General features: G+C 53.0%; 1 protein-coding gene across 6 annotated transcripts in view; it reads right to left on the bottom strand.

The window, feature by feature from the left end:
• Positions 1-11,610, bottom strand: part of CPNE2 (copine 2) — a 44,875-nt gene extending 33,265 nt beyond the window's left edge. Inside the window, exons 1-2 of one of the 6 annotated variants that reach the window (XM_042027222.1) lie at positions 11,505-11,610; positions 369-565 (exon numbers count right to left, since the gene is read on the bottom strand). In XM_042027222.1, the coding sequence (XP_041883156.1) occupies positions 369-536 (168 nt within the window). In that variant the 5' untranslated portion in view covers positions 537-565; positions 11,505-11,610. Of the gene's footprint in view, positions 1-368; positions 566-1,243; positions 1,263-6,159; positions 6,293-10,185; positions 10,207-10,441; positions 10,465-11,504 lie in introns of those variants that run through there. The other 5 variants (XM_042027226.1, XM_042027224.1, XM_042027225.1 and 2 more) reach the window with 5 other exon arrangements.
• Positions 11,611-12,456: the final 846 nt, after the last annotated feature.

The raw sequence follows: 12,456 nt of genomic DNA, 5'->3' as shown, positions 1-12,456 counted from the left end.
TGTTTGGTTTACATGATTTTAAATCACATGCGTAACTTAGAGCCCATTTATGCTCATTTTCTGCTGCACCCAACGTGGGTGCCTGTCTCCATCACACATCCATACTCTGCCTACCCTGTTCCCTCCCAGACCAACTACCAGCTGCAGGTATGAAAGAATTTGCAGTAAAATTTACCCAGCACAAAGCAGAAAGCACTGATGGGGAAAAACCAGTTGTGACACAGAAGAATTTACACAGTGGTGCCACACACAGCCTCAGGAGCACCAGAAAAGCTTCCACTTCTGCTCAGGGAGGAACGAGCACAGAGAGAAGGACACAGCACAAGCAAACCACAGGAGGAGTAAATCCACACAACATCAGGACTTACCTCCACCCACTTCCCATTGACTTCCATGAAGAGGACACAGAAGGGGTCGGATTTGGAAGTGACATCCCTGTCCAGAAGGTTTTGGCCGCAGATGGACAACTCGACTTTGCAGACGCAGTACTGGGAGCCAATGGGCCCCGCTGTCGTGGGAGTCATGGTGTACGCCATGGGCCCCGGTGGCAGCAGCTCCAGGCAGTCTGTGGGACAGGAGGACAGGGACAAACCTCAGTGCTGGGAGGCAGCAAACATTCTGTCAGCACTGCTGAGCTGGCCACAGAGTGGCCACAGGCAGAGCCTCTTGCTCTAAGTTACACACGTGATCTAAGCCATGAGGCTTTCCTGGCTCCATCTCCCAGCGGAGTACCCACGACCTGCTGTGAGTTTGTTCCATAAATAACAGATTTTCAAGGAAAGGTAACATCTTCTGCTTATCCCCTCAAGGGAAAGGGGACTCCCCAACCTCTTCTTCCAGCACGCTGGGCTTTTGTTTGTGGTGAGGATTCCACAGCATCCTTCAGCACAAACCTGATTACTGTCTGGCTGTCCCCAAGCAACAGACCACGGACCTAAGCTACAAGGGGCAAACTTGAGCTCTGCCCTGCAAATCATCATAGGGAAGGGGGTGAGACTGTGAGGGTGAGTGTGCTGCAGGGCAGCTCCAACCCTCGATCAGCCTCATCTCCACTCTGCTTCCCAGGCCAGCAGACAACTGTGGCTCTGGCAGCAGTTAAAAAGTGACGAGAAGCTTAAGGCAAATGTGACAACCACTGCATGACCTGCAGCACGATTTACAGGGCCCTAACTAAAAATCCATTTAAAATCTTATCAAAAGTCTGCTACCAAAGCCATTTTGCAGAGATAAATGCATTTTATACCATTATTAGTGCAAAACCCCATCCTGCAGGACAGTCTTGACTTCTGATGTACATCTTACTTGTCACAAACTACCAGTGGTATTCCATGGAGAAGAAAGGGGAGAAAAAAGAGAAGAAAAAGCATTTTCAGATGAATTTATACTAACAAGCCTTTGTGGCTGTGGTTGTTAGTGGAGAGTGAGCTCTTCTCAGCAGCTGCTTTAATACCTTTCGTCTTCTTTTTCAAGAGTGGCTCCTGGCTCATCTACTTTATCTGAAAGCCCTGAACATTGTCTTCTTCCACCTTGATAAACCATCTGCTTCTGTTTGGCATTGAAACCCCAGTTAATATTATCTATTTGTTTTGCCTGGGTATGAGTATTTACAAGCCCTTGTGCTGCCGGGAGCTCGGCTGCTGCCCTTTTCCCTTGCAGCTCAGCTTCCAAGCTGGAATGGGGACGGAGGGCAGGGATAGGGTGATCCCGGCAGGGCTGTGGGAGAGGGAGCTCCGGGCTCACCACCGGCTCTCCTGAGTGCTCAGCCCTGCTGCAATGAATTCTGAGCAGAAAACAGCTCCAGCTTCCAAGGCATGAAGCCCTCCTCTCCTGCCTGCCAAGATCTCTGCTTGGCACTAAGTCACCAGAAACAAGCCTGGTTTTAACCCCCACCAGTAAACACAAGCTCTTCATCCCAGCCCGCTGCTCAGGGAAAGAGTGGTACAAACATCCCAGTTCCCTAAGAACCCAGAAACTTCTCCAGAAGAAAGAAATCCCCATCCCTGGCTGCACACACTCCTGTACATCACCAAAACAGTCCCTTTCCCAAGCGTGGCTCCCCCTTGCCTGGCCCAAGCCTGTCTCGTGCCATCACTCCCTGCGCACAGCAGCACAATGCCAGAACGGTGCCAGTGTGACACCAAAATGGTGGCACATGGGGACAACCTTCCATGTACCACAGCATCAAGGAGGAACACATGGAGAAGTAAAAGTCCTCATGGCTCATCCACTGTGGCTGGGGGACCAACTCCAAGGTGCCTGTCCCTGCCTCTGCTCTACCCAAGCCCATGTTGCCAGCTGCAGCTGAAGTGAAGATTTTACTTAATTATTTTTCTTTAATGCACAGATCATGTAATCAATGTCTTAAAATAGCCAAGCCTGTTCTATTTATGCTGCTGTCTGTCTGCTGCTCCCTCTGAAAAGCAAACACGGGGCAGCTGTGCTGGCATGGGCCTGGTCCTGCCCGAGCAGGGAGATCTGGGCTGGGTTTTTCCATCTCCCCTTCCCCCAGATCTCAGTGCTGTCTCATAAAAATCAGAGGCAGCAAGTGACTCAGTGGAAAAACCTTTTTTCCCAGGGCTGGCAGACACCAAAACATCCTCTTGGTGTACAGCACGTCACCCATGCTCCAGCCCCTGAGCTCAGACTGTCCGGCTCCCCAGGGTGCGCACGGTCATGACAGGCACTGGGATGAGGAGATGGCCAGCACCAGCCAGAGCAAACACTGGAAAGCCACCTCTCCTGCCACTGCACTGGCACAGATCCAGCACCGTCCTCTTGCTGCATCTGCATGGATCCAGCACCTTCCACAGGGCCACGTGTGGGTTCAGCCCTTGCTGCCTCAGCAGCAGCCACGGGTCCCCCCAGCTCAGAGGCCTCACATCTGAGGTACCATGAGCGAGCCAGCACCATTCTAACACCCCACAAAAGCTTTAAATTCAGGGGGTATTTGAGCTGGCACCAAAAGAGTCAGCACACCATCATCTGTATTCCAGTCTCTCCTCCCATTTTTGTTCTCCTCTCCCCACAGTCACTGCCCTTAACAAAGTCCTGTGACTTGCTCAGCGTCTGCAGCCAAATATTCTCCTGATGTACTATCCCAGCTGCCGGCTCCGTGCCGAGCACCCAGACACGTGCTCACCCACCAAAACACGGCCAGGTTACCAATGAGAGGTCTCAGGGACACACCTGAAGGTTCGACTGCCCCATGGTCACCCCTGCTATCAAGAGGTGTCACAAGAGCAGGACCAGAATGGAGGGACACAGTCACCAAAGCCTGTTTGGGCTCCAGTTTCCAGGACCTTCTGAACAGAACATCTTTGTGTTTATAACTTTCAAGTACTTTTTCCTCCATGGCTTGGTCATTTCCAAGCTGTTCCATGTCCACAACATCCCACAGAGCAGGGTTTTGCTGGCTGGGGGTGCACACAAGCCCTGGGGCTACCCTGAGGAACCTAAGAACCCTAAGAACATCTAGCAGTCCCAGAGCAGAGTCTCATCCCATGGTACCCCAGCACTACAGCAGATTGCCAAAGCACTTTTACAAAGTGTAAAAAAGGTCAGCAGAAAAACCTCGGACCTTTACTTCCTCTCTTATCCAAAAGGGAAGGAGGGGAAGAAGATATCTGTTTTGCAAATTAACTTGTGACTGAAGAGGTCCCCTTTCCCTCTGCAGAAGAGCAGCCTCATGAGCAGCAGTTCCTTGGGTCATGCTAAAGCTCTGTTTTAAGCATAAACAAGAAAAAACAGAGGGGAAAAAATAAAGCTGTGCTTTATGTGAAACATTTTGGGTTTTTTAAAAATCTTAATAGTGCCCTAAATTCAGTGGTCTTCTCTCATGAAAGAAATCATTTCTTTTCATAGCCAATTCCAGGCATATTTGAAACAGCCCCGGAAGTACCGACACCCAGCAGTGATACCATGCAAGATCCTGCTGTGTCTGTCCCAGGGAACAGGAGTTCCTTCTTTGGCATGATCCATGGCTTCTGTAATAGCCCACAAAAGTCACCTGTGACTGTTTCCCCACTAAGGCTGTCCCACTACAGCCTACTGCAATTGTGGAAGCAAAATTCCTTTCAGGAACGTGAAAATGAGAGAGGAGTATGGAACAGGTAAATTGGGGTTGTTATAAATCACGTATCTGAGCCCACAGGCAGGGGAGACACAGAGGCAGAGCAGCGGTACCGAGGGAGGACTAGGAGCAGGTGAAAACAGGTTGTCAGAAGACTGAAGCAGGAGAGGAGTGTGAGGATACAGAAGCTCATTGCCCAGAGCAGAAGAAAAGCTGAAACACAGGACATATGGAGCTGGAGATGCCAGGAAAAGTCAGGATGAACTGCAGTGGAAGCCTGAGGCAGCACCCCACACCACTGCAACTCACAGTGGCCACTTTGCTCTCTCCTGCCAACAAACAGAGTAATCTCCAGAATCCTTCTGCAAAGCAAAAATGTTTGTCTCTCAGTCCCACCCGGGCAACTCAGTGGATTCACAGCTTGCACCTGGTTCTTTTAGCAGCCTCATTACCTTCTGCACACACCTGCAATTAGTCATGTACACAGCACCTTGCTGCCGATACCCCAGCAAGTGCCTCTGCCCCAGGTGAGCAGGCTGGGAGGCAGAAAGGGGATGCTTGGTACATCCCTGTAGATGATCCTTGGGTACCTGCTACCATCAGAGAATCCCTATCTCTCCCACGAGGCAGGGAAAGGCTGAAAACTGCCTCTGAGCATCCCAGCATAGGCAGCACAGCTGGGACTGAACTCAAACGCTCCCAAATTCACAGAGATTTGGGGTAAACCCGGCAGAGGGAGATGCCCAGGCAGGGCTCTTGTTTCCAGCCTGATGCACAAGACCCACAGTCCTGCCTGCTGGAAGCCAAGGGGACTGTACTGAGACACTCTGGCACCTGAAACAGAAGGACAAAGTGTTTCAGGACAACCTAATTAAGTGATTTCTCTAATGAACCCTTCCTGATGGAACCTGTCCCTAATGGGCTACAATAGACAATGCTGCTTGTGCCAACAGTTGGGTTTTTTACACCAGCGCTGCAAAAATCCCTCTCAAGGGCTAGTGGCCACTGGTGTGACAGCGGCTGCTTCTCCATGTCATGCTTGGGCCGTCTCCACCCACAGGGCCAACTCCTCTCAGACTGCTGCTGTCCCCAGAAAAGCTCTCACCCACCTTTGCAGGTTTGGTGCCAGTGAGGGCAGTGCCCATCTTGCTGAAACTCCAAGTGTCGGCACCAACTGGCACATGGGCAGCACCCAGCAAAGCTTCTCCAGGGGGTGATGATCAGCAGAGCTCTGAGAAGTCACTCAAGGTGCCCTGGGAGTCACAAATCGCAAGAAAACTCCAAGGCAAACCCTGTGGCACCAGAGCTGGAGTGCCCCCAAAGTGGCTTGTCTCATTTTGAAATTATCATCACCTGAAAAGCAACTGCAAAGCACTTTCCCGTACCCAATACAGAGCTGAGACAGCCACTGCTGATGTCAAGCATGAATCCACCAACTCCAGCAGCCTCTCTGCCATCCCCACGCATGGCACAGCAGCTGCTGGACTCCAGGAGGCAGTGGCATTACCGAAGAGCCTGGCTCACACTGAAGGGTCCGCAGGGTAGGAGTGACTCCTCCACACAGTCTCCCCCCTGCCCTGCATCCCTGCTCCCCTCACAGCCACCTCACAGCCTTGATGATGATTCTAAGGGTCCCCCTGTGACAATCAAACTTGCCACCCTGACTGCTTTCCCATCTGAGCAGGAACTGGAAGGACCTGGGACTGCTCTGTCCCGAGCAGCCATCCTGTAGCTCAGGTGAGCTGCTGGAGGGTACCGGGAAAGGCAAAAGCCCCTGTGCCAGCATCCCTGTGGGGTTTAAGACGGTCTCTCTGCAGCAGCAGGGGCATGGCCGCTGCCTGGCCACTGCTCCAGGACCAGAGGATGGACCCAGGTCCTCAGAGGGGCACACACCCACAGAGACACCAAAAGTGGAAATCTCAGCAAGCCAGGGATGTGAGAGGAACACCGAACACCTTTATGTGCTGCCAGCATGGAGGCAGCTTCGGGCAGAGCCTGCCCTGTCACCGGGGAGCAAAGATCAAATTCGTTCTCCAACCCTCTACAGATGAAGTCTGAAGATGTCCTCCAGAGTATCTAAACCCACTTACCGGCGAGAAATCACGAGCCCCAAGAGCAGGAGACGCAAGTGCTCCGAAGAGAGCGGAGCCACTGAGCTCTCAGGGTGTTTCTGCAATCCTCAGCCGTCGTCACAGGGCCCAGGGCTCCGGGCTGGCAAACGAAAGCAAAACCCGCTCCTGCACACCCCGCGGTGACGCGGGCACGGAGGCAGCACCATTGGTGACACGGGCCGGGAGCAGCTGCAGGGGCTGGGCGCGTTCAGGGAGTGTGCTCAGAAAACCACAACGTGGGGAAAAAAACCCCAACAAAAACACAGGAAAAAGTCCTTCCTCAAAACCGGAGAGAAAACAGAGGGGCTCTGACGGCTGCTACCAGCCAACTGCACCGGGGTGCCTGTGCGGGAGGCAGAGCCCAGCCTTGCTGCCGTCCCGCACCATGCACCAGACCCAGGTGTGCCTGCCAGGCGTGCTGCTCACACAGCAGAAAGGGGAAATAAGGAGCAGGGCGAGGTGAGAGCGTAGCAGCTCCCTCCGTTCAGGACACACAGCGAGGGCCGAGCCGCACAGAGCGACCCCGTTCCCGTCTCCACTGGCACGCACGCATTTGGCTCAGATGCGCAGAGTAGGATTGCACGTTCTCGCGTGACTACGAGTTTCCTCTGGGGCTCAATTTAGGGAAATCTGTGATTCAGGGCAGAAAACATCGTGATGTCGCTGTGAATCGTGGCGATCACATCAAACCCTGCATACAACCGCCCTACAAGGCAGACCCAAGGAAAAGGTTCGTGTGCGGGCTCTGCACCCACTGCGTTCCCAGGCAGAAATGGACACTGCCCGTTCTGCAGGTGAGTGGGAGGCTCAGTCCTGCGGGAGCAGCCACAGGCAGCACCCGTGGGAGCCTCTGTCCCAAAGAGGGAAACGCCAAACACAAATCTCCTACCTCCCCAGGGCAGCGATGCTCTTGTCAGACACGTGCGCCGGGTGGGACAAACAAGCAAACCAGGAGATGCAGGGAGGGGGGACAGAGCACTCTCAGGATTTGGGGCATATTTTAACTTCCAGTATTAAAAATTCCCTGCCCCATCTACAGCAGCGAGATGAAACTGGGCATGCTGTCACAAGGAGAGGGGATAGATCTGTTTCACAACTGGATTTGGAGGGAAAAGTGGACTTAATTAAAGGCAGGCCCCATGGAATGTGAAGGATCAGGGCTGTGGGGAGGGTGGCTGGGCTGCAGAGGACACGCAGCCAGCAGGGCTCCCTCACAGGTGCACAGGGAACCTCCCACATACTAACTATGCACGGTGTATACAACAGGCTGTTTAACTTATTAACCACTTTTCTATGCTATTGAAAACAAAAATGCTGGCTTTCTGAATCTTAATTGGATTCCTGTTCCCAGCCAACACCATCTATCACATGTGAGAGGGGAAGGAAAAAATCATCATTTATGTGATCAGAAATATCCTTAACTGCTTTTGGACCTCACTGCACGTCAGCCTAACCTCATGCCAGCCAGAACAGCCCCAGTAGCAGGCAGCTGTGCAGGTCCCTCCATCCCATGCACCATGTCATCCCTAAAGCAGCCAGAGCTTCAGATAAGCAGATAAGATAAATATTAATTCATGGGTACTTATGTGCAACACTCATTTGCACTGGGACACCAACACCAAGTCATGCAGAGCACTGATGTCCCCACGGCTGGAGCCACCTTCCCCTTTCCCTTCCATCCCACCACCCAGAGCCCCCCATCCGTTCCCCTTCACAGACAGGATTTTCGTCACTAACATCCAACATTTTCCCACAGAATTTTAATTTTTTTGGCCTGCTTTGCAGCAGAGAGATGCTGCCACTTGATGTGTGAAGCTTCACCCTGAGACAGAATTGTGTGCCAGCGACACAAAAATGCTGTGGTTTATGAGAATGACGTCTGACTAATTCTCGACCCCTTCTCAACAGCTTTAGACACCGCTTGAGGGAATATCAGACTGGGTTTAAATGGTTGCACAGCACTGGACTTGTTTAACAGCAAAACTTGTGTTCCCAGCTTGTCTCATTTTTAAAATCAGCCTCACGACAGCTGATGTTTCTTCCTAAATCCTCAGCTTCTGGGATCACGTGATGATGGAAAATCCAGGGCTGGGGTGAAGGCGACTATTTTAGACACAAGATTTTTCCTGCTGGCTACGGGCAGAAAATATGACAGCTCGCAAACACAAGGCCTTAGCAAAAGCAGCAGACAAATAAAACTGGAGCCCTTCTTGCTGAATTTCACACTCACTTGTTTTTCTGGCATTTTAATAATGTTATGATCTCCAAACTCACCTGAGTTCCTAGGAATTAATTTTTCCCCTGCTCCCATGATCCTAACAAGTAACCTTGCAAAGCCAGCAGCCAGGAAACTGAGCCAAAGCAGCAAAAAAAGAAATGACTCAGGTCCCTCAACAAATACTTTATGGAGGTTTAAAAGACAAACTGTAAGATTTCAGGGGCTGAAAAGGTGGGGAAATGTTCAATTCTTTTTTTTTTTCCCCTCACTGTTTTGTGGGTTTTACATCCCGCCAGGAGCATTATTTCAAATGCCAGGCTACTCCACCACACCAGAAAATTCACCTTTCCTTCTATCCCCCCACCCTGCCTCTGAACACCAGCCAAGGTTCTCACATAAAGAGTTCCTTATGAGAGCTGGCAGCTCTGAGCCCAGACAGGAGGCTGCAAGCATTGCTTTTCATCAATTAACCCGGAATTATGTTCCCAGCACACCGACGACTCCCGGAGAACAAGCCCTGATTTACGGTGGTGCGAGCGGCTCCGGCCAGCTCCCCCCGGGCAGAGGTTTCCACTGAAGTCAGTGGGAAACTCTTTCCACCAAGTGTAAGAGGAGCAGGAGAAGTTATTCCTCCCAGACTCTTTACACACCACACTGAGACTGCTAAAAGGCAAACAAAGCTGATGCAATTCCAGTACACAACTGGGCAGACTGGTAAATCACGGGGTAGCTAGCAGCTGCTCCAGCACCACAAAATCCTGCTGTTTTGGGGTGAGGGAGGGGATTGCTGGAAGAGGAGCAGAATCGAGGACTGCCGAGGGCTGTGCAGCTGATATATCCCCCCAGTGCAAAGAGCATCTTCATCCACAGCTCAGCTCCAGCAGCTGAGGATTTTCCACACTGGAATCCCCAGTTCCTGGGGCCCGGGCCCCCTCCTACAGCACACACTGGCCATGCACTGGAGTTGTCTAACCCCGACAAGCAATGGCTTCACAAACTGCACCAGCTTGTCAGCAACCAGCATGAAGTCCCTTGCTGTTTGCAGCACAGACCCCAGGAGCAAGGATGTCCCAAGGACAACCCGTTGATCCTCAGGATCTCAGTTCCCTTTAGCTGGAGAGCTCAAGGGGCAGCAGGGAGAGAGAAACGCCACAGCAGTCGGACAACCCTGCCCACCCTCACACTGCTACAGGGCAGTGCCTGCAGCCCCTCCAAGAGATGCAAACTGTGTTCCTGACCAAGCAGGTCCTGGGAACAATGGGGCACATGCCAACAGTGCCAGTGGAGGCAGGCTGCTGGGAAACTCTGTCCCCAGGGGGTTGGGGACCATGTTGGCTCTTAGAGAGCAGCTCCAGGACTGCGTGTCTACTCAAGTCAGGTGCTAGGGGCTGCCTACACCACAAGAAGATGAAATTTTGGGGACACTTGGAAGCCTCACTAGATGCTCTCGCTCCTTCCCTCCACATTATCCCAGTCAGGATGCTCCAGCAGCAACAGCAGGGAAAGAAAAACACACATCACCAGAAAACGTATGTCCCAGGCTATCGGACAGCTGTAACCAAAGCAAATGCAGCATTTCCCTAAGGCAACTACAGGAAAACATCCTCCACTGACTGCATTCTTCAAAACAGCTCCTTTCCACATGTCCCGAGCTTTTGTTCCCAGCCTTCCTCCTCCCATCTCTCCATTCCCTGCCCCCAACGGGCTTCAGTGGAAGGCTATTTCTGGCTGATAAGAAATAATTTTATGACTGCAGAAAAGCACAGTGGCATCACAGGCCCCAGTACCTGGGCTGGCTCGAGGAGGCTGATGCAGGTGACAGGGGAGTAGGATCAGAACTGAGCACACCTGGGCTGTGCTTGCAACTCCAGCTTTTCCAGCAAGGTTCAGGTGTATTGCCAGCAGGTTCAAACCTGGTCCTCGAGGCTCATGAGGATCCTCCCAATTCCTTTCTACAAAGCAGCTCACACCCTGGGGAGTCAGCAGCACGGACCCAGCCCCTTCGGAGATGTTTCTGTCACCAAAGCTCAGCTCTCTACTCACCTCTATTTCCTGTTCCACCCTCCTTGTGGTGACCAGCTCCAAAGGGTGTGTTTGCCCACCAAGTCCTGCAGCCCCACTGGCTTTAGTCCAGCCACTTGCCTAAATTAGGGTTATTCACACAAAGACTTATTGCATCAGGTCTTCAGGCTGGCAGAGCTGACAGGAAAACACCTCCCTGCCTGCCATCCCCCAAGCACCCTCACACTGCTGAGCGAAACGCTCCGCTCGCCTCTTCCTCAGAGAACAAAGCGTCTTGCTGGGCACAGAGGAGGGAGAGGCAGCACATCCGTGAGCGTAAACCCTCCCAGTCCCCCCAAAATGCATGGCATGAAGGATATCATCGCCAGCTGTAGCAGCATCGGGCTGCAAACAGCTCCTGAAGAAACCACTCTGTGATTCTCCAGCCTCCAACTCGCCAGATCCCCCCTGTGCCTCAATGCCAGAAGATAAAGAGAGGGGCTTGCAGCAGCTGCCAGGAAAAAGCCCTACAAATATCCCCAGGCTTGGGGAGTGAAGCCACCAGGCCCTGGCATTTGCCTGGGGCTCGCACGCCCAGCTGACATCTTTAGAAGTGGATACAGACACACAGAGAGTGGGGACAGAACAACTTCCACACCGCCTATGAATGAAGGGACCTGGGCTGGGGAAGGGGAGCATAACGTGACAGGGGGACTGTCCTGAGGGATGGTCAAGGAATGAAAGGTCTGTCTCGGGGATGGAGGATCTGTCCCTGGAGATGAAGGGTCGAGGATGGAGGGTCTGTCCCAGGGGACAGAGGGTCTGTCCCAGCTGACGAAGGGTCTGTCTGGGAGGACGGAGGATCTGTCCAAACGGATAGAGGGCAGAAGCGCCACCACACACCTCGGGACGAGCCCTGCGGGACACTGCCCTGCAGTCCCCATCCAGCGGCTGACACCGGTGTTACGCTGTCCCGGCCAGCAACACCCTCCCACCCGGTATCTCACCACCCGCCCGACCCACGCGAGACGATCCCGCCGGGCAGCCCCGCTCCTCGCCCCCCTCCGTTATCCCCGGGCCATCCTCGGGGGCTGCCGGTACTCACCGCCGGGCCGGGCCGGGCCGAGCCGAGCAGCTCCCGCGGGGCTGCGGGCTCAGAACCTCCCCACGGCCGCGCCCGCCCCTCGCCATCACCGCCCACCCGCCCCGTACGCTGATGGCGAGGGGCGGGCGGCGGGCGCGGCCGTGCTCGGGCTCCCCCCTCCCGGAACGAGCATCATCCGTTTCGGATTTTAAAAAAAAGAGAAAGCGATCCACCCGAAAACTTCTTCGCTGGCTGCTTCGGGGAAAAAAAGAAAAAAGCAAAAAGCTTAAAAACAGCCTAAAAAATACATATAGAAAATTATTGTCCGTGTTATGCACTCAGATCCAAGGAAAACAACTTTTGTTGGATCAACACCCGTCACTTTTAAGCAAAACCATTGGGTTTTGTGCTGTTTGGGTGTAAGCAGGGTTCTCCCTGCCCAGCTAATGTGGGTGCTTCCCAGTGCCAAAATCATGCAGGCCTGGACCGTGTCCCCCCGATTCCACTTCCCATGGGGAAAAGCTGGTTAAAGAAGGAAAACAAGCAGGCCCAAATGCACACCCCAGACGTGAAGGGGAACCCAACCCACAGGGCTGGCCACTGTCACACTGACCCATCACCCTACTCACCCCAAGGAGCTGCGTGTGGTCCCTTCAAGGCTGGTACCACCGGGGTTTGACCCCAACGTGCCATTAGCAACCTCACGCGACACTTGGTGGACACATCATCAGGTGTCCAGGATGTTTATAGAGATGTTTTTGGTGTAGAGATAGGGTAATAAGGCTGAAAGCCTCCCTCTGAGGCTGCCGATTAAATAAATCATCTGTGTTTGTTCAGAGCTCTTTACTATGGGCTCTGCTCATGCTTAGAAAGATCACAGGCAAATAAGCAACTCCCGTATTCCCCTGGCCAGCTGGAATACTTTCCTCTCCTTCACCCTGAGCTGTGGAAGGCAGAGGAATTTTAAGGCCCC

The sequence above is a fragment of the Corvus kubaryi genome, unplaced genomic scaffold, assembly GCF_017639235.1.
Source record: "Corvus kubaryi isolate FWS band 111438036 unplaced genomic scaffold, C.kubaryi_AGA036_p1.0 37300, whole genome shotgun sequence".
NCBI classification, from domain to species: Eukaryota; Metazoa; Chordata; class Aves; order Passeriformes; family Corvidae; genus Corvus; species Corvus kubaryi.
The sequence above is the reverse complement of the archived record's forward strand: the minus strand, read 5'-3'. Positions and strand labels throughout refer to the sequence as shown.